We start from the raw sequence: 21,079 nt of genomic DNA on the forward strand, positions 1-21,079 counted from the left end.
CCCCACCCTCTCCAATCTCCCACCCCTTCCACCCCTCTCTCGCCTTCTCCTTCCCTCCCTCCCTCTCTCTCCCTCTTTCTGTGTGTTTGCGTTTGACAAAGAAATTATTTGAACTTCCCACTGCCTCATAAAAAGGAAACAGAAGAGCAGTTTTGACATATGGATGTGATTTTTTCTGCTACGAGACAGATGCACACGGAAAACAAACAGCACCAGGGGCTGCAACTCTGAAGGGAGCGAAGTTGCTCTGCTTCACATGGGCTCCTCGGCTGCGTTTCGGGAGCTGCCCAGATCTCCAGCCATGAGAAAACGAAGCAAAAGACCGGGGTTTCTTGTCATGTGCCTTTCTGGCTAAAACTGTGGAAACAAACAAACAATCAAACAACACACAAATTCTGGAAGGGGGGGCGGGAGGGAAGGAGAAGGAGAAATCATCTGCAACGCTGGAAGACCTCTCGTCCTCCTACTTCCCTGAGCAAGCTTGGATGCTGGAAGAAGCCTCTTGGATATGGGATCATATCTGGTTTATCACAGTCTAGGTTTGATCCTCTGCTGCTCCGTCTTGAGTTCAGTCTACGCTCTGGTGAGTCCCTCAACCTTTTCCTTTCATATTCTTGAACGATCTTGCACGGCTGTTTCCTTGATGAGTAATTTACTGTATCAAGCATTTAGAAGGCAGAGTGCTGGGTTTGCTTTTTTATTTTTTTCAGCCCTGTGGCTTATTTCGCTGGCAGATAGTGTGTGCAGTTGGTCTCAGAGTTGCTGCACCAGATGAAATTAAAATGTCTGTATGTCTGTGTTTCCAAAAGAGTTTGAATCACTTTTAAACCACTCCGGACAGGAACGCATGCAGTTTGACAGGAGTCTGGGGAAAACATTTAGGGGATCATTTAAAAGACACCTATGGGTAAAAGGCAACTTTTCCTTTCCTTTCCTTTTCTTTTTTTTTTTTCTTTTTTTTTTTTTTTTTTCAGTCACCACCTCTCCCCAAGACATCAAATTTAATTTTAATTCAATCTTTTTAATCTGCAAATCTGCTTAATCTCAGCGAAACAGTACCCTCCTCTTTGGGATTAAATTTGGAGAGGACCTTACAGTGCAGAGCTTGCAGACAGTTTACACTCAGGAGCATGAAAGTAGTATTAACCCTTTGGTACTTGTCACTGTTTTCACCTGTTCCTGCACACGCTAGGAGCGAATATTTTTCCAGAGGTAGCAAAGGGCTGAAGTCTGTCAAAAATGCCTTGATGATGGCAGTGGGGAATGGGCTAAGAGCTACAGACCCCCTCTGCAGCCCAAAGTGGTCTCCAAAGCCCTTCTGCAGAAGTGAAGGGAAATGTCATAGGGAATTGGCCACCAGATATTAATCCACAGATGGGCATGCTGCTCTGACACGTGCTTTCCTTGCTTTCTCTGTCCCTGGAACCACCACTGTTGTTACGATTTCTCAGTGCCTTTTGGTGTAGGAAGGGACATGACCACCACCTAAAGCGGTGTCTGCTTTCCACGAGGGATGGTGATGTATTTGGAAGAGAGTAGGCTAACCCCGACCCTGGCTACAGCCAGGTCTTCCCTGACCCTCCAAGAACCATCACCCTGGGCGCTGTCCCCTGGGTTTGCTACCTTGTGCAGTGCTGGTAGGGGGGTACTGCCACCATACACCCAGCATCATGATAGAGGGAAACATCAATAAATGAGAAGAAACAGCCCCTTGGAAAACAATCATTGTTGCAGTCCATCCTTGCCTTGCTGTATTTCTAAGCACAAATAAACCTTTCAAAACCCAAAGAAAATTGGGGAAACTGGGAGGACCACTTGTAGATTTGTTAAGTTTTTAGTGTGTTTGAGGTTTCTCCCCTGTTCTGGGTTGGGATTAACATCTCCATGACCACATCTGACTTTGGGGATGATGTATCATGACAGTATAAGTCCTGCAGCACCTGCTACGTCCACCTCCACAACCCTGCTGCCGCTGAAGTCAGCACCAAAATTCCTGCTAGATTTGGTGTCATTGTTGGAAACAGTGAAAATCAGGTTCATGAAACAGGCAGATTAGAGCTTGGCAAACTTTAGGACCCAGAATAAACAGGCAAGGCTTCAGAGTGCGTCTCCAGTCCCATTCCCGGTTTATGCCTCTCTCTCGGTACATCCCAGTACCTCCAGGAGGGTGCTGAGGAACAGCCAGTGAACCAAGCATCATCCGTCTTGTGTTCCCAGTGGCTATCTTATTTTTGACACCCGCCTCACAACAGACACTTTCAGATCACAAGCCATTTGCTCAGCAGCACTGGTAGGCAACTGGATCACAGCTGAGCGTGCCCAGTGCACCAACTCAAGGTGAGCTGGACCTGGGCATAAATCTAGAGTAGAACAATAGAATCACAGAGGAACAAAAAAGCAGGGAACTTCACTGGGAAGGCTAGGGAAGGAATGCACAAGAGTATTTGCTCTTTTGTATTTCCAAAAGCCTCATACCCTCCTGTACTGATATAGGGTCCTGCCACAAGAAACCCTATTCAGTTTAATAAGGCCCAGATTGAAGTGCATGTTTCAGACACTTCCCGCGCTTTTCAAACTCAGTACTGACAGCTAAAAGACTTGCCAGAAGGTTTGAAAAGTTGTCCTGACAGTTCAGGGGCTGAGATGTTGTGTATTTCTTCTGGCATCCCCTTAAGCAGAATAAGTAGTTCAGCCCCGTGTCACCCCACTGTACACCCACTTGCAAGGCACGGAATAACTTGCAGGATGCCTAGAGCCCTGTTTATTTTTGCTGTAGTTATTTCTTTCCCAAACTAACTTGATTTTTAAATGAACTCCGAAAACACTGAATGGTGTTGACTGCGTATTTCAGCAAGGTGATATCTTGATAGCTACACACGATATCTTGATAGCTACACTATAAGAAGGGTCGTATATATACTTGATATTTGGCTAGCAGGTCTGAGTGTGTTTTATGTGCTGCTATCAACAGAAGTCACCCAAGTGCCTCATTCTTAGAAGCAACAAGCAAAAATCAATGAGAGTAGCTGCAGAACGCTGGGGATGCAGGGACTTAATTTAGAGCCAGGCTCCGTGGCAGCTTTGAGCTAAACTAAAAGTGGTACCTCATCATTCACTCCCCCAGCAAAGCAAATCAAAGCTATGTTGTGAGTTTGAGTCAGGAGGATTTCCGCAGACTGAGGCAGACGATTGCTCAGAGCTTCAGGGCACAATTCATATGTCTGAGGCTGGAAGACTTGAGTCTTGAGAACGGTGACCCTAATTGCTGGGGTCTTTGCAGCTCCCTCGTTTTGCACTTGAGAGTTGATGATGCGGAGATAAGGCAGAGAATTACATATCCCAGACCTGAAGCTGTCACTCCCATTATGCCTTTTTTTTGCCAGCAAAGATGATAGTAAAGGAACTTTTCAAAGCAAAAATGCTGAAGTAGGGCTTGGAAGTGGTTTCTTTGATTGCCTGAGCCACTGATACATCATGGGGCAGGATGCTGGCACTGAATCACTACTCCACAGCATGCAGACTGCGTGTCCCTACATTCACTGTAAACCAGGGTGGGGAAAAAAATGCTGTGGGAATGAGTCCTCAGAGTTAAAAGTGTCTGCAGAAATTGTGGCCCCCTCCATGAGCCTGCAGCCACACAAAATCCATACCGAGATCAAGATCTCTGCCTTGAGCTGTTGAGGGGCAGCTGGCAGGGACAGATGGCTGTCATTGATGTGAGGAGAAGTACTGGGTGAAGATCTGCTCTCCTCCAACTACCCAGAGAATTGCCGTGTGGATAACATGATTAACACCTGCTTGAACAGTGAGGGGAATTTCACCTGTCAGTTGAGTGCTTTGAGCCTGAAATCTTGTGGAGTGAGGGTGTAAATTTGGGTTAATTCTGCTATTTGGTCCAAGGGCTGGGGAAGCAAGATTGTCCTGAGCCAGATAGCCCTGTAAATATGGGCTTGAAAATACGATGTGTGCAAAAGGAGCTTTAAAAGTAGGGTTTGACATCAGCAGAGCAAGCGAGAAGTTAACATGTAGGCACTATGATTTTATCAGAAAGGTGCTGTCTTGCAGAAAAACCTCTCTGTGTCCCAGTCCCACTCCCAGCCAAAACCTCCATGGTTTGGTCTGCTGACGCCTTCGGTTTTCGCTTTGTTTCCTTCTATTGCGCTTCTCAGCCTGGTAGTCTCCAACCCAGCAATCATTAGGGAAGGTATTCTGCATAATAATGATGACAATGAGGACAGTGATGATGACGATGACGATTATGATGATGATCATCATCATCCACAAGTCGTCTGCAGAGCCTTGGATCAGAATAGCTCTGTTTTGGGAAACAGGTATGAGCCTGAGCTGGCTGCAATCTGCTGAGCAAAACAGGACACAGGGGATCAGATCCATGACAGATATGAAAGGGGTAGCAAAAGGGACCCTCCTTTACTGTGTGTGGGTCTTGCTTTTCAGCAGTGCTCAGTGCCTTGTAGAAGGTGCTGCGTATTAGGGGGATGCTTTTTGGCAGCAGAACGGTCTCAACGCCTTTCTGTTTGCTGCAGCCTCTGGTTCCCCAGCCCTGGCCCCACTCAGGCTGCTTGGGCAAAGCTGAAGCTTCCCTCCAGTTTTGCAGAGAAGCTGTAGCACTCTCCCAGAAATTCAAGGGGTATCCTTAGGGGATTTGAAACCTTTTCTTGCAGATATAACGCAAATAAAATACAAGCTCAGCCGAGTCACCTGGAGGAAGCTCCCAGCCTCTATTCCTGAGGAAGCTGCATCCACACAAGCATTGGTGTTAATCTCTGCTAGGAAAGTCCAGAGTAAATTAAAAAGTTCATGCCAGAGTGATACTTAGGTCACTAACAAGCCAAGACCCCAGTGCTGAGGCAGCAAAGCAGCTACATTAAGGAGGTGCTGATCAGTGTTTTGCTCTTTGACTTGTTTCTTGTTTCTCTGATCAGACCCACATCTTCATAGATCAGGAAAAGAGAAGGATTTGAAGTTGAATAATTTATAGGTGGAAGGGAAAGAGAATCATATTCTGATACAGAATATGTCCCATAACAAAAAGAATAATAATAATAAAATAATCCTATATAGAAAACCTGCAAATCCCAACTAGCTATCTAACTTCATTAACCAAAGACAGGTTCCAAGTGCAGGGAAACAATATCTGAAATTTTCATTTCTCCACACACACTTGGGAGCATGCCCATCCCTACCCCGTGTATTTATGAAAGATACCATTTTTGTTATTGTACTTTGGGATTAGCAGATATCCCCTGACTATAAAATACTCAACCACAAAATATAAAGCAAACAAGCGTCTGTGTCAGGGTAATGCATGGGCTGTGATTTCATCCAACGCGAGCCAAAAAAGTTCAGCTGCCTGGTGGCAAGTCTGACCTGAGCAGGCTGGGTTTGGTGTGAGCTTCTTGCACTGGGAAGAGGAAAAGCAACCGGGCAACTGTGCACACAGGGGTGTCAAGGCTGGAGGAAATGAAATCCGAGGTGTGCCTTTCAGGTCCAGGCAGTTGTTGTTTGGTTTCTGGCCTCCTAGAAATAGCCCTGGAGTGGTGCTTTGAGATCAGTGGGATTATTCTGGCTGGGGTGGTGTGTCTGCAGTCCCTGAGAGGGGTACTCCCAGCCTAGACAGTTCAAGCAGAGACAGCTGCTGCCCCTGCCACTGTCAGCCTTTTCTCCCATGTGCCTTTGAAAAACGATGCTGAGAGTCATCCCACAGCTGCGCATCTCATATTGCCTATCTTCCTGGGCTGTGTGTACTGATAAGTGGCTGGGCTGTAAAGATGCTGGCTGGAGGATTTCCCTCTGCTCTGGAAATGCACTGCTCAGCCCCTTCATTAAATTCAATTGAAATCAGTCCCTGGTTTGTAAAGTTATTTGGAGCACAGACACCACACATCACACAGAAACAACACCCTCTCCATCGCAGATATTACAGGCAGCTTCTGACCATGCAATATGGGGTGAGGTGGTAAAGCACCTCTTGTGGAACTCAGATATAGGGCTGGGGAAATCCGGCTCCCTGGGTTTGGTGGCAGAGCTATGGCTCCAGCTAAACCTTTCAGCCCTTGAATTTTCCTTGTGCCTGTAGACCAAAAGGAAGAAATAGCAGAGCCAGACTACGGTTGCCTTCGATTTAATCCCCTCCCAGGAACCATCCCTCATTACTGCTGGGCAGCTCCGTCCTCATCCCACACTGCTGGGAGAGGGTGAAGAAGTGCAGCATGCATTTAGATACAACCAGACTGTGCAGCTCTCTTACCTCAGGGCTGTCACTGGACTCATCTCACTCTTTTGAGCTCTGACCTCTTCAAAGTCCCTCGCCCTCTGACACTGCCTGGATCAAAGAGAGAAGCCAGCAGGGATCCCCCATCATTTTTGATGGGCTGTTTCTCTGCAAAAGGGCAAGTGTAGAAGGGTTTGTCTGTCTGCTCAGCTCCTGCTGTAACGGAAATTTTGGTGTCTCTCAATTAATAACCATTATTTAAAAAAAAAAAAAAAAAAAAAAAAAAAGGAAGTATTCCTTAGGGCAAGCCCTGACTGAAAGGAAGAACTCAAGAGAATCAGTCTATGTTAAAGATTAGACCATATCAAAGATGTTTTGCTCTGACATGGAGAATTTGCTTTCTCCAACTGTATCAACAGAGATCTTGATCCATAAAACTTCAGACTTCACTGGGCCTTGTGAAAGCTGCTGTGCTAAAGATGATCTTTGTGTTGGTAGCGATAAATAAATTACCCTCAGGGCTGAAACTCAGCCAGCAGAATACCTGCCTTGTTGGACTGAGCTTTGCTGTCTTGTGTCGCTGTCTTGTGTCATGAGAAGAAAACACCCAAACTCATGCTTGATGTACCTGGCTTGTAATTAATCCCTTTATTTCCAGAGGCCAGACTGACCCTTGCCAGTGATTAGAGGGGCTCTGTGTTTTAAGAGTTTTCCTTTCTCTTTGGAGGCTCAGCTTGGACTGACCTCTAGAAACCTGATTTTCAAGAAAGGAAAATTTTGGACTGACAGCATCATCTTAACAGATTGTACTTTGATCTTCCTGTAACACAAATCCGTTTGACAGCATTCAGGTGATGATTCAGTTGTTGAAATCTTCTGCAAGGCTGGCCTGTCTTTCTGGCTGTATTGTTTTCCTTTTATCCAGCAAAGCAGAAAGTGGACTTCTCTGCCCCTTTTCTCTCTCACCTCTCCAGCATGCCTCGTTCAATTCATTTTAGCAGCACAGGGGCTGTGTTCCTGTCTCCCTTCTTCCTTCCTGACCATGTGCACCCTTCCATGAGTCGATTCAACTCACTGAGCTTGCACAAAACTAACACAAGATAGAAAAAAGAAAATAAATGTAGAAGGTTTGTAGCTGGGTCAGTGAATGGCATCTGCACAACAAAGGCTTGGATGAATCCCCAAGTCACAGGAGGGAGACATTGGGTCACGGAAGTAGGGTCAACACAGGAGCAGCCAGCCATGTACATAGGTTTGCCCTGACACAACGGTTGTATAGTTGTATTACGTTGGCATAAAACCCACCAGATTCTCCTTTTGACAGACCTACACTGCATTGTACCTCTCCCGCTCCTTGGCAATACATACACGCACTGCAATGTGAGCTCAGTGTAGGCTTCATGCTCCCTCTGAACCTCCCCTCCATCGGCGACACAATCTGATCGATAGCACGTTTGGAAGAGTTTTCATCTGAGCAGATGAGTCTTGCACATAGTGCCAAGTGGTGGTGCAGGATAAAAAAAGCCAGGGGTATTAGATACGACCACAGTCTTGGGATTTTTTTGGGAAAAATGAGTTTAGGCTTGTAGACATGAGGTGTGTGCCACTGGGTTTCAGGGCCAGTGGACAGGACCCAGGCTTTGTATTTAGAAGTGCAGACGTCAACAAGGACTTACAAGACTCAGAGAGTACCAGCTGAGAGACAAGCTGAGAGACAACAGTTGGTACTGAGTGACCTGCTTCCTGTTGTTTGCAGGGACAGTGAAATGGTCAAGCCAAACCATTTCCGCTATGTCCAAATCAAGGCAGGCGTTAAGCCAGGCAGGACAAGGCATCCTGCCCTAGCCCACCTCTCTGACCCTATCGAAGTGCAGACCAAATGAACCTTCAAAGTCCAAAGGTGCTTGGTGTCTTTGAGTCTTTTACCGTAATGACCTTAAGTATCAGCTGCCTGTCAAATAAAGACTGATCATCAAAAGGAGACCTGGCCTTTTGGAAAAGCCCTCCTCCTAGATCAGTGTCTGGGGCAATGGCTGGAGACAGCAGTTGCTGTCTCAGCATGCAAGGCAGGCTGGTTATCTCATTTTTCACAAGGCTGCCCTGTTGCTAATCAGGGTTCCTTGATGTTATCTTTACTTCAGTCTCCCTTCTCCTCTCTGCAAGCATTTCAGTGTATTTATCTGCTTGGTCTTGCCACACTGAAAGCAAGAAGCAGCCTCAATTGCACCTGTAAAGGCTGGTTTGAAAGTCACTGGGTGTCCTTAGAAAACCTTCTGTCCTCTTCACTAAACTTTGAGACCTAAATATCTTTTTTCTGTATGTTTTCACAGAAAAGTGAGTGGTTTGCAAATCCTACCTCATGCCTGCTGTGTTTCAAGGGAGGAGGCACTTTGTAAGGAGCAGGAGATGGTGGGGAGCTACCACCTCTTGGGCACATAGCAGAGGACAAATATTGAATTAACTGAGATTCAGTGGGGTCTGGGGGACTCTGCCACTGCTTAGGACTACTAGTAAGTCATTTAATCATCATCTTATTACTTTGATCTATTCATCTGGTTTATATGCCTTGAGCACTCAAGGGATTGCAGCATCCCAGGAGAGCCCCAGGCCCATCCCCTACATCATCGATGGGAATGGTGCTGATAGCAGGCATGGAGTGGGACATTTTTTAACTCAGGAGGAAAAGGAGAGTATCAGAAGCTGGAAGGACCCTGGCCCTGCTGTCTGAGAAAGGCTAGAACCGCTGGACCCACGAGAATGTTTTGAACCTCACTTTGTTCACACTTCCCTGTTCCCTGTGCTGCTCCCCTGCTCCATCTCCCTATTGCATGGACAGCCTGTTCCGTCATTTCTGTTGCTTCCTTTCACAAGACTAGGGAGAAAGCAATAGTTTTGACCAGCCTGGAAGGCACATGGTGATCCCTCCCTGTAGGCACATGGAAGCTCACCAAAAGACAAAGTTTAGGCACAACCTCGCTCATACCCAGACTGTATCACTGCCATTTCCCTTACTCACAAGACCTGAGAATAGACTCCAACATACTTGTGGGTCCAGAGGCACCTGAAACTGTTCAGCCATAGGAAACAATAGGCTGACCTGTAGAGTAACTAATTTATGGATCTTGAAACATGTTAGGCAGTGCCTGATCTCCTCTAGGAGCAAATACGCAGTAGCCTCTTTTGTTTTGCAAAGATACAAATAAAATTTCAGAACTCAGTGAAAACCACTGGACTGATTTCCATGAACTTCACATACTTTTATTCCGTTTATCCTACTTTCACTGCCTACACCCCTGCCTTGGTTCAATGTTACCTTGACTTTCTTCTTGACTCCTACATCCCAAACCATTTCTCCTTTCAGACACTGAGCTAAAGTAGCTTTGAGACACCGGCTATGGCGAGTGATTGCAAGGAAATGACCTCTTTCTCCTGGATGCACTCAAAGAGTAAGATCGATAAAGCAGCATTATGTAGAGTATCTATTTCATGGTCAGCAATTTCACTCAGCTCAGTAAAAATGCAGCAAAAAAGATTAAAATAAAAGCAGGAGGGAGTTGATAATAGATGGGACTGCAAAGAGGTGACCAACACATGAAACTTCAAAAGCTAGAATTGCTGGCTTATCAAGAGCCATCAGCTTATGAAGCCTTTTAACATCTCATAGTTGATATCCCTGAAGTTTTCTCTGAGCTTGTGTTTTCTTCCAGTACCCTCGAGGTTGCACTTACTGAATGGCTTGCTCTAAAATGGCCTTTTCAGTAAGGAGAGGAGACAAAGAATTGAGATTTCGCACTTTCCGTTGACTTTCTGTGTGCTTTCAGCCATTTCTTCCTCTGTATGTGAAGCAAAGGCACAGAGGACTTGTGGGGAGTGCAGAGGAGTCTGCATTTGGAGACATGCTTTGTTCTTACTGTTCTTCTCTGAAAAGGATAAAAGAGGGAGAGGTGGCTCTATAGGCACTAAGGTGGAAACATTTTCCCAGTCTAAATAGCCGTGGTTGCTAAAGCGCACACCAGTAGGTGGTCAGAGGGTCTGATGTACTGTGTATAGTGCAGACGTGGCTTATTTTCACTTGTAATAAATGACCAGGACTGTTTACGCAGGCTAGCTGCTGGATGGGGACAAAGCAGGATAGGGCTGATTTCCCTTGCTTGGCTTTAGATGTCAGCAATAGATGCTCACACACCTTGGAGCTGCCCCATATCCTCAAGGGACCCTCTCAGCTGCTGAGCATCCCACCACAGACATCTGTGGCTACACCCCACAAAACCTGAGTGGGCATCAATGTCTTATTTCCTCAGCTGGGAAAGCTGTTATGTATATACATATACTTGTATATACAAGTGAGCATGTGGGTATAACTGTACAGCTCTGACTCATGCCATAGCATTGTTAAACAGCCTTGGATCATCCCACCATATGATCACACTGCAGAGTACCAGCTTCATCCCCAGTTCATTTCTCACCACGACTGGTGTTTCTCCATCAGGCTTTCACCACCACAATGAAGCATGTTTGTTGTTGTTTTGGGTTTTTTTTGTTTCATTCCTGGGATCAGATTTTCTCTGTGATTTGCCTTAGCCTCATCACAGAAACCACAAATCTCAAGGGGTCAGAGCCTTCTGCTGGCGTAAATCAGTGGTGTTCCTGTGGAGTGAAGAAAGGCCAAGAGAATCTCATCTGATGTCAATCAGTGTCACTGCAGGGAAATACGGAGAGCCGGAAGGTAAATTGGAGAAGCCAAACTGGCACATGCTGGTTCCAGTCTCCTGGCCCTGGGTTGCATCTGGATAGGAAAAGAGGATTCTGCAGATTGAGACATCCGGGCCAGATGACAAGCCCCAGTTTCCAGATGCTTCTCCAAACTGTGTTCGGCCATGCTTCAGTAGCTTCTTTTGTGGCTGGCTGCCTTGTACAATGAATGCCTTCCTGAAAGCATTTAAGCAAGAGCAGTTTGGGGGGGATCTGAAAGGGGGGAGTGTCACTCTTTTTTCTGGCTATGGTGACAGTGGGCAGAGATGCTGACAGACTGGATTTTTCAAACCACAGGACAAGGATTAATTCAGCTGTAGATTTGTGTCCATTCTTAAAGAATGCCAAAGCATGATATCTGAATCTCTGAGGCTTGAGCAAATTTAGCATCAGCACTTAAAGCAGACTGTGCAATACATAATTGTTTTTTCTTTACTCCTACCAAAATTTTTATACTGATTTTGCCCTTGCATCTCTTGGCGTCATTGGCAATGTTGGTATGATCAACAAATTGAACTTCAAGTGCCTTTTGCTTGTATTTTGTAGAACTGGAAGTGGGAAATCAAGCCATTCAAAGTTACAGCTACTGTGTACTTCTAGTTTACTCTGCCATCAGCAAAAAATTACTCAGGCTTATAGAGAAGCAGGGGGAGGGAGAGTGCTTCAGCTGCTGAAAATGTAACGGAGTCAGCTCTTGTTTTGCACCCAGGTAAGGATCCAGCCGTAGCTCTTTGCCAACAAGTCTGAACAAAAAGAGGGTCTCCATGAGGGTCAATGCGGGTATATATGCTTGGCTGACCTGACTCAGCATTTCCCAGGGCAATAAGGGCTCTTAGTTACCCAGATAAGCACAAAAATGGCCAAGTCAGAGGGACTGGCTTGGACAGAGGGACAAGTCAGTGGACAAGCCAGAGGGACAGTCAGTGGACTGACTGCCATCCTGTGAACAGAGCTGGATAGAGGAGAGGTCTGAAGTGGAGTAGGAGCAGACAGCCCGGGTGAATCCCTGCATCCTTCCATTTGCCAGTTTTCCTGTTTCTGCTGACATGGAGGTGAAACACCCATCCCTTCTGTAATTGCTATTCACCCAAATCTGCTGTGTAATAGCAGTCAGCATTGTCACTGGGACCACGCGTGGGTGAGGGTCCATAGGGCATGCACAGAGACCATGGGCATGCAACTAACATGGGCATGCAACTAACTCCTTTCCCTGCTAAAGTCACATCCAAGGTATCAACAGCTCCAAAACAGGGACTTCCACCACCATCCACCCCCCAGTATCCCTGGAGTGTTGGCATGATTCTACTCCCATGAAAGATGAATGGATGCCCATTGCAACATGCTCCAGCTCGGATTTGGCCTCTTTCAATAGGTCACAGCCTGTGCTTTTCACTTTGGGGACCTTCTTCCCTCCCCTCCATTTCTTGCTGAGGCATGAATGGCCACTACAGCTTTTCTCCCTGCCATGCCTTCCCCTATGGCTGCCTTCAGCTCCAGGTGAGCACCATGTCAAGCCCTCCAGTGTCTCCTCTGTATGCCTGGCAAAAGGAGGAGACGAGGGGGATGCCGGTGCTGACTGGTTGGAGCTGGGAGGACGTCATGCCCCAGAGCTGCCTGTACCACACTGAGGGCTTAATGTGCCATAATCACAGAGCTGGCCTTGTTGTAACAGCACCGCGACCATGCACAGCTCCCGGCTGCCGCTGGCAGCTCCCGCACTCCCTGCCCACAGTTGCTGCCGGTGGTGTTTTTGGCATGGATTCCCCCTCAGACTCCCCAAGCAAAGAGAAAAGGGGTCTGCAGGGAGGAGAGGAGTGAGCAGGGAGTGGGGTTGTGTCCCATCTCAGGCACAAATGGTGCTGACCCTATCAGTTGTGAATCAAGACATTAATCAATGTTATGGGGCTTAGGATAGGGTCAGATACCTGTGGTTTGAGGCATGCTGGCAGGACTCAGCATCGCCGGAGTCATAATACCACACACTGCTAATGAAAGAGCAGAGCTGTGACGTTCCAGGAGGCAGGGACTGGGGACGGAAAGGGGGAGGCGGCTGCTGATGAGTATGGGAAGGGAAAAGGTGAAAGAGAGAAAGAAGGAGAGAGAGAGAGAAAGAAGGAGGGAGAGAGAAAAAGAGAAAAAGAAAAAGAAAAAGAAAAAGAAAAAGAAAAAGAAAGAAAGAAAGAAAGAAAGAAAGAAAGAAAGAAAGAAAGAAAGAGAAAGAAGAAAGAAAGAGAAAGAAGAAAGAAAGAAAGAGAAAGAAAAAAAGAAAGAAAGAAAAGAAAGAGAAAGAAAGAGAAAGAAAAGAAAGACACAAAACAACAAAAAAAACCCTCACAAAACCAAAAACAAAACAACAAAAATTCCCCAAACCCACCCTCTCCAGGGTTTCTTGGTTGCTTTGCTGACAGGAGTACGACAAGAGGGCTGCCTGCTTTATAATCTGCCTGCTGAGCCTTTGACTTTCCTCTTGCATCCTCTTGTGTGGGGAGTTTGCTGCACATCCCTTCCCACAAATGCTAGCAAGAAAGTGATGATATGAGAGCATGAAGATTGATTACACCAATCAGGCAGGAGAAGTGGCAGAGGAGGGTCTGAAGGCAGGACCCTAAAGGCTGGGCCAGGAGCATGGGAGAGAAATAAATGGGATTCCTCTTCCTGGGAGCTTTGGACCAGAGGAGACAGGGCCCCTTTCCCCAGGACTGAGGATGCTTTGCTTTCCAAGACAGCATGGAACAGGTTCTCGGATGCGTCTGGCTTTCAGAAGATATTAGGTGTTATAAAGTTTTAGAAAAGCTGTCAGGAGTTCGGGTTTGGGTCCACCCAGGCAGTTTGCAGAGCTTTCAGCCCTGGTTTCTCCTCATCCCTGACAGGACACAATGGGTGAGCTCACAGCATGGGAAAAGATGGCAGGGTCTGCTATGACAAGTCAGAGGAAGACAAAGGGGTACCAGCCAGAGTGCAGCCACACCTGGGGCCTGCCCTTAGAGAAGCCGCTATGGTCCCCAGCCTCAGAACTCCCATCCAGCCCTCTGTCCTCCCAGTCCCTGGAAACACAAGCAGGAGAGCTGGCCCAGACATGTGCAGCACAAAGGGGAAAGGAACCCTAACACCATGCTGTAAGTGCACAAGGCTGGGGGAGTGGAGAGTGTAAAGAAAAAGAGGGGTTTGTGATTGTGATCAAGACCTGACCTTGCTGTGAGGGATCTGTGGCAACAGCTATGTGAAGTTGTTTTCCCTTCTATCTCTTCTGGCTGGAGGGAGGTAGGAGTCCCCACAGCAAGCAAGGCATTGACCATAACACTATCAGATTTGCTCAGAAGTAAGCTGAGATGGCTCTCGCTTTTGGAGACCATAGCCTCTCCGTCTCCAAGGGAGGGAGATAATCAGGTTTTCCTCTATAGGCAGCAGAGATTCAGCAAGGAGAGAGATGCAGTAGCAGGCACCTAAAGGGATAAGATACCATGACATCGCTGCTTTCTGCCCTGCCCTCTGGAATGCCTGGGAGGTGAACTCATAATACCATGGATATCTGTAGTGAGGCAAGATGAACCACTTGGTTGTACAAGGAGCAGAGCAGCCCTCAGGAGACTCTGTCACAGGTCCCATCAGTGCAGACTAACAGATGCTGCTTCTGCTTGTGGTCTAGACAGCCATCAGCCACCCCCAAAGAGGAAGTGCTAAGCAAAGCCCAAGCCTGTTGGCTTAGAGTTGCATCATTCTCCTGTTTTTCTCTTCTTGCTGTCCTTTACCTGTGTCTGGTTTTGTAGATTTATTACTGCATATTTTAACCACGGTGGGCTTTATGCCATCCTCCCTGGTTGTAAGACAGTAATGTTGCATTTGTGGAATCATGGTTAGCGACATCAGCAGGATGTTTTCAAAGGCTTCCTGGTTTCCATGAACACTGTCTGCTCTGAATTTGTCTTGGCAGTTGATGACAACAATAGACCTTGTAAGTCTTTTCCCCTCTGTCATATAGAAAAAAAACCTCTTCAGCCTCTGCAATACAATGGACATCTCTTTTTCCTCCTAATGAAAGAGGATTGCAGGTAGCACCCATGCTGCAGTGAAGGAGACCCTGCCTTAGGAACCCATTTGAATGATTACAGGTGGAAAATAATTACAAAATTATGACAGTGGTTTAAAATGTCACGAGCTTTTCGAAAAGGGAAATTTTTATTTTTCTTCCTTTCTCTCCCCTTATTCTGGCACTTTGGAGTTAATCATCTCCAGCTTCCTTCTGCTGCCATGGCAGGTAAACGTTTGCTTTTATTTTAAATGTGATCTTTGTGTCCCCCAGCATATGACTCCAGAAGCTAAGGCTCAAAGAAAACCAGACTTATAAAACACCAGATAAAGGAGTGGGAATTCGCAGTCCTGACACATGGCTGGCTACCCTTGTCCTTAAAGGGTAGGGAGAAATGAGTGTCCTTCAACAATTCACCTTCTCGAAGGAGCTGACAAAGTAGACATCTAAAGAGTTTTGGGGGAGTTACTGAAAGTAAAAGCTCTTTTGTTGTTTTTCACTTTCATCATCCAGCCAGTCATTCTGTGGTAGAGGAAGGTGTCAGGGCAACTTAAAAGAAAATAATCTCCTGTGTTTTCACTCCTCTGGGGATTACTGTTTTTTGTATATGAACAGGTGCTGAAAGGAAATCGGTTTCATTTGGTCGGTGTTTTGGGGAACTATGCCCATGGTCTTTTGTTACATTTGTGATGTTCAGCATTAGGATGTTGACGTTGATGTTTCCATGTTTAGATTTGGGAAATGCACCTTTGGAAAGAACAAATTCCTGCATTTTGTGCACAAATTTAAAAAGAAAAAAAAGGAGTCCTAAATGTGACTGAAAGAGGACAGTCACAGTAAGAACCGCAGAGCCAAAAGTGTGGTCCCTGGGGAATGCAGACTGTTTTGGATGAAGTGAGCACAGGTATTGCAAGTAGCTGTGTGAGCATCTTATGGGGATATTAAGGAAGCTTCTTTCTTCTCCAAATGCTCCTGTTTTCTCTTGGCTGTGTTGGAGCTGGAAGCCTTGAAAGTCAGTGACTGTCTCGTGTTCTGGTCCAGGTTCATCCCCCCTTCCCTCAGGCGTCTGGGCAGGAGATTTCTCTTGCATGCTCTGAGATATATAGGTGTCTACCTGGGCTTTGTGGTCTGAGCTTGTCCTTGGAGCTGCAGCCAGCTCAGTGATAAGCCTGGGAACAGATTCAGTTCACGCTACATAGGCAATGAAGGCTCAATTCATTTGCCTTCATGTACTCATACAGAGGCACCCAGGGCGTCTGAGATACCTGCCAATGTCAGGTAGACATGGCACAGGACCAGCAGGAAGCCATGGAGCGGGAGCTGGAGGCCAAGTGAGGTACTGCAGAGCATCAAGTTGTACTCGACACCTTGTTTCTTGCCACTGAGCAGCCTTTGGCAAAGCAAGGTTTGGGATTTTCCTCTCTGTGGTCAGTGGAGCAAGACAGAGACCTGGAAAAGATGCATTCACCCCTCACAAGCAGAGTCTGTCTTTCTCTGTTGACTAAGCTGGAGGGACTTAACCTAGGACAGCTCAAGTATATGTGGTAGATTTTGGCCTAAGTGATTATGCTGTACTAATTTCTGGACTGTTCCAATTTCTGGTCAAAACCTGCAGCTGCTGTAGTAATGCAAGGAGTTGTTACCAATAAAAATCCCTCCAAGACTGCAGCAAGGCTGAGAATTTTATCCTTCCTTTCTGTCCAGAATATAATGATGTATTTTAAGTAAAATTTTTACAATGCTTTTGCTAGGGAAAAGGGCCAGAAAACAGCCATTTATCTTCTTGTAAATAAAAATATTAAGTTCAAAAACCAGAGGGAAAATATCCACTTGAGAAGAGACTTGTGAGAAAATCATGGCAAGCTCCTGTCCCTGCCACCTGTTTGCATTTTAATGTAATGCTGAAGCTGGTACAATTGCATGGACTCCCGTCCTCTTCAGGAACACCTAAAACAACAGACAGTACCTGCTGTTTCAGGCCATGCCTGCCTGGTTTGGAGTCGGCATCTGCAGTCCTCAGTTTCATTGGCAGTGATGAACACTAAGAGGTTTGTGAAAGGTGGATAAAAATCCCAAAGCCTTTCATAAATAGATATGCGGTTTTGATACAAGGTCCACACCTCCACCAAGAAATGATGAAGAGCTTACAAATAACCAAAAAAGGTTGATAGCCACCACTCAGTCAACAGTTTCTACATTTCTGTGGCCAAGGGAGCAGTTAGCCACCAATATTTCCTTCAGACCACCATGATTTAATCCTCTGACCTTTATTTAAAAATGCTGGTGTTTACTCTGGTTCTGTAGCTTATCTGGGGATCGCTTGTCAAGACATTGTCAACCACCGGCTGTTGCAGACCATGGCATGGGAAGATCAGCTGGGATGGAGACAGAGTGTGCTGCTGGCCTCTCTTGAGCCACAGATCAGCAGGTGGGATTAATCTTATCTAGCCTTTTAAAAATTATTTCATAGAATCATAGAGTGCTTTGGGTGGGAGGGACCTCAAAGCTCATCCAGTTCCAACCCCTGCCGTGGGCAGGGACACCTTCCTCTAGACCAAATTGCTCCAAGCCCTGTCCAACCTGGCCTTGAACACTGCCAGGGATGGGGCAGCCACAGCTTCTCTGGGCAACCTGTGCCAGGGCCTCACCACCCTCACAGGGAAGAACCTTTTCCTCGTATCTGAAATAAATCTCTGTCAGGTTAAATCCGTTCCTTGTCCTGTCACTACCTGCCATTGTCAAAAGCCCCTCTCCAGCTTTCTTATTGGCCCTTTAGGCACTGGAAGCTAATCTAAAGTGTCCCCAGAGCCTTCTGTTCTCCAGGCTGAACAAGCCCAGCTCTCTCAGCCTGTCTCTGTAGCAGAGGTGCTCCAGCCCGCAAAGCATCTTCGTGGCCTCATCTGGACTCACTCCAACAGCTCCACAGCCTTCTTATTTTGGGGACCCCAAAATTTCTTGAAGTTTCTTCTACAGTCAGTCAGACCTCTCCTCTCACCCCATGTAAGGTGGTTGTTCCTGCTTTTCTTTGTGGTCTATAGAAAGAGCTTTGAATGACATACGGTATTGGATGTTTAAACTTTATATGGCTAAGGATGGAGATGGCTCTGCACCAGAATAACCTGTGTGCTATTCCTGGCTCTGCCAATCATCCTGAGGTGACTTTGAGAAGCCCCTTCCTTTTTCGGTTCTTCTGTGCTTTGCCTAACTTATTTCTTTTGGCTTGGCTTTCAACCCATCTAGGTACAAACTGAAATCTGAGGAGGTTATCACCAAAACAACTTTACACCTTAATTTCTGGGCCCTGAGCCATAAGTTCCTCAGAGGAGAGATATGTTTTGCTGCAAGCCTGTGGAAAGATAAGCACAACAGCAGCAGACTTTTATCTGTGGCCTCAAAATGTGTTTGTCCTACGAATACTAATGTAAATCTCTAGCCTGTGCCTCCCACAGGAGTCACTAATAGAGATCTATTGGTTTTAGAGTGGTGGCTGCTTTTGTTGTAGGCAAGCAGCCAAAACCAACATCTTGTCCTCCCCCTCCAAGATCTATTGTGTGAATCTAGTGTCTTATTTCAGAGGAGGCATCTTTATTTTCAGTTTTGAAGGATCCTCAGCACGGAGGGGAGCACATATACAGAGATGTGCATCTCATGGGCACTTTGGCTATGCCAACTCCTGTGCAAAGGTGGTTGATGCTAGCAGAGCAGTAGTGGATGATCTGAGGGGAAAATGAGCATGGGGGCTGGTGTTCCTCAGTGTCTGCTTGCCCCTGTAGAGGATGGAGTCTGGCCAGAGAAGCTTTCTGCTTTCTCACTGCTTCTGCTGCAAATCAACGCTGGATGGGAGGGAGGAGGGGTGTAGAAAAATCAGTTAATCGATTTGAGAAATCATTACAATGGGAACTGTGCACAACAGCTTTGTGGTTTCAGCAGCCGCTCTGAAATAAGCATCTTCCCTCTCCCCCTGCATCTGAGTGCTCATGGATATTGTTTCATACTCCCGGTCAACTGAGTAGGATAAGCTGAGCTTCTGCAGGGTATTAATTTGTTTCCTCCAAAACTGTCTCCTGTCTCATTTCTCATGAAAAGGTCTATGAAACTTTAGTATGTTTAGGAAGTGTAGCCCCTGTTAGCCTTTGGGTAAAATAACCATCCCTCATGCTATTTTTTAACATGCAAATGAACATCTCATATGCAGAACTCTTTGCCATAGGGCTGCATTATGAACAGAGGTAGAGAAGAATTCAAGTATGGACATAACAATGGCTAGAAGTACCATAAATATAACATTAATAAAATTTTTGGGATATACTATAATTCTTCAGCACATAAGCCAGTCTGCTCTAAATAAAGGCCAAGAATTTTCTTCCAGTGGAAGGCTGTTTAATAGCTGTGTGTCACAAAATTTCTTTCGCCTTCATCTGTAGCAGGTGGTGCTGGCCAGAATCAAAGGCAGGGTGCTAGAATTCAAGATCAAGAGTATCACAACCAAGCATGGTTTTGCAGTTCCTTAAGGCAGAGGTCAGACACCTGCCAGCTCCCAGGCAACAAAAGCAGAGCATTTAATGTGATATAGTCCTGAGAGTTCAAAGATTCCAGCAAATTCCAGAACTCTTTAAAGAAAAAATGCTTTGCCCATGGGAGAAAGTTAAAGACTAGTCCACTCCATTGACACACCAAACTTGTGGGCTAGCACTGGGGTCTCTGCATTGAATAACCCTCAATGGATCACCCTCCCATAAGAAAGTCTGGTTTGCTCATGCCTTCAATCATTGCAAGTCCTCCTTGCCACAACATCTTTCAGTGATGAATCTAACTGAACTTTGCATGAGTGTCTCAAACCTGCCACCCCCTGACTTTAACAGATGTCACACAACTGCTTTGTCACTCCACAGTTCTTGCAGCCAAGCACAGCTAATGCTATTAAGAACCATTCTTCTCTCTCCCTAGAAAGACCGAGTAGGCTTAAGAGGGCTCCCCACATCACATGATGTGCTTAGCCTGTATCCACCTACCTGTCAGCACAGCCTCTATCAAGTTGTTGAGGACACATTAGAAGATTTTTGGCTCAAAGGTTATGCATCTGCCATAAGTACCCCTTTTGTTCATTGTTGCTGAGCAGTCTTGTCATTCTTAGATGACAGAGTCCAGGAATAATGGTTTCTCATACATCCAGTGGAGGAGATGGCTTTGTCCCACTCTGGCAGCCCCATGAGGGTGGCCAAGCCCTATCAGCCTGGATATTCTGAGGTGGCCAAGAGCAACACAGACCTCATGATCTGTGACATGGGGGAGAGATGTCTAGTCTAGAGAAGATCAAGGAGACACATGATTACAGCCTTCCAAGACATAAAAAGCTTCTGCATAAAGGAATGAAGATTAAAAAAATGTTCCCCATGTCCCTCAGGGACAGGATTTAATGACCTTAGATTAATGCAAAGGAAATCACATTGAATGTCAGGAGAAGCTTTCTAGCAGAGAATAGTTGGGCAGGGAAGCACACTACCTCATGAAGGGAGAGAGACTGTCTGCCACTGAGAGTTTCTAAAACAGCTCCAACACCTCACCAAAGCAATTACAACCAGACTTATTTTACAGATGATTAAGAAAATTAAGATTAGATTTAGATTAAATATTATGCGGATTTAGACGAGATCTTAAGAAGTTGTTCCCTTTTGGGAAGGGAAGCGTTGCCCAGAGAAGCTGTGGCTGCCCTATCTCTGGCAGTGTTCAAGGCCAGGTTGTACAGGGCTTGGAGCAATCTGGTCTAGTGGAAAGTGTCCCTGCCCATGGCAGGAGGTTGAAACTACGTGATCTTTAAGCTCCCTTCCAACCCAAACCATTCTGTGATTCTATGATAAAATGGACACAGTCTTTCTCACCAGACCTGTCTAACAATTCATCCCTGATGGTGTTCAGGGCCAGGTTGGACAAAGCCTTGGGTTGACATGGTTTAGTGGGAGGTGTCCCTGCCCATGGCAGAGGGATTGGAACTGGATGATCTTAAGGTCCTTTCCAACCCTTACTATTCTATGATTCTATGATTCTATGACATGATTTTCCCAAAGGCC

The 21,079-nt window shown here is 46.1% G+C and overlaps 1 protein-coding gene across 1 annotated transcript in view; it reads left to right on the forward strand.

Annotated features, from left to right (window-relative positions):
- Positions 1-241: 241 nt before the first annotated feature.
- The window catches only part of PTH1R (parathyroid hormone 1 receptor), a gene marked incomplete at its 3' end in the record, with an annotated part of 112,063 nt that continues 91,225 nt past the window's right edge, over positions 242-21,079 (forward strand). Inside the window, exon 1 of the mRNA XM_080639528.1 lies at positions 242-583. Coding sequence (XP_080495654.1) covers positions 509-583 — 75 coding nt within the window. The 5' untranslated portion in view covers positions 242-508. The remainder of the gene's footprint in view (positions 584-21,079) is intronic.

This window comes from Psittacula echo (genome assembly GCF_963264785.1).
Source record: "Psittacula echo genome assembly, chromosome: 2".
NCBI lineage: Eukaryota > Metazoa > Chordata > Aves > Psittaciformes > Psittacidae > Psittacula > Psittacula echo.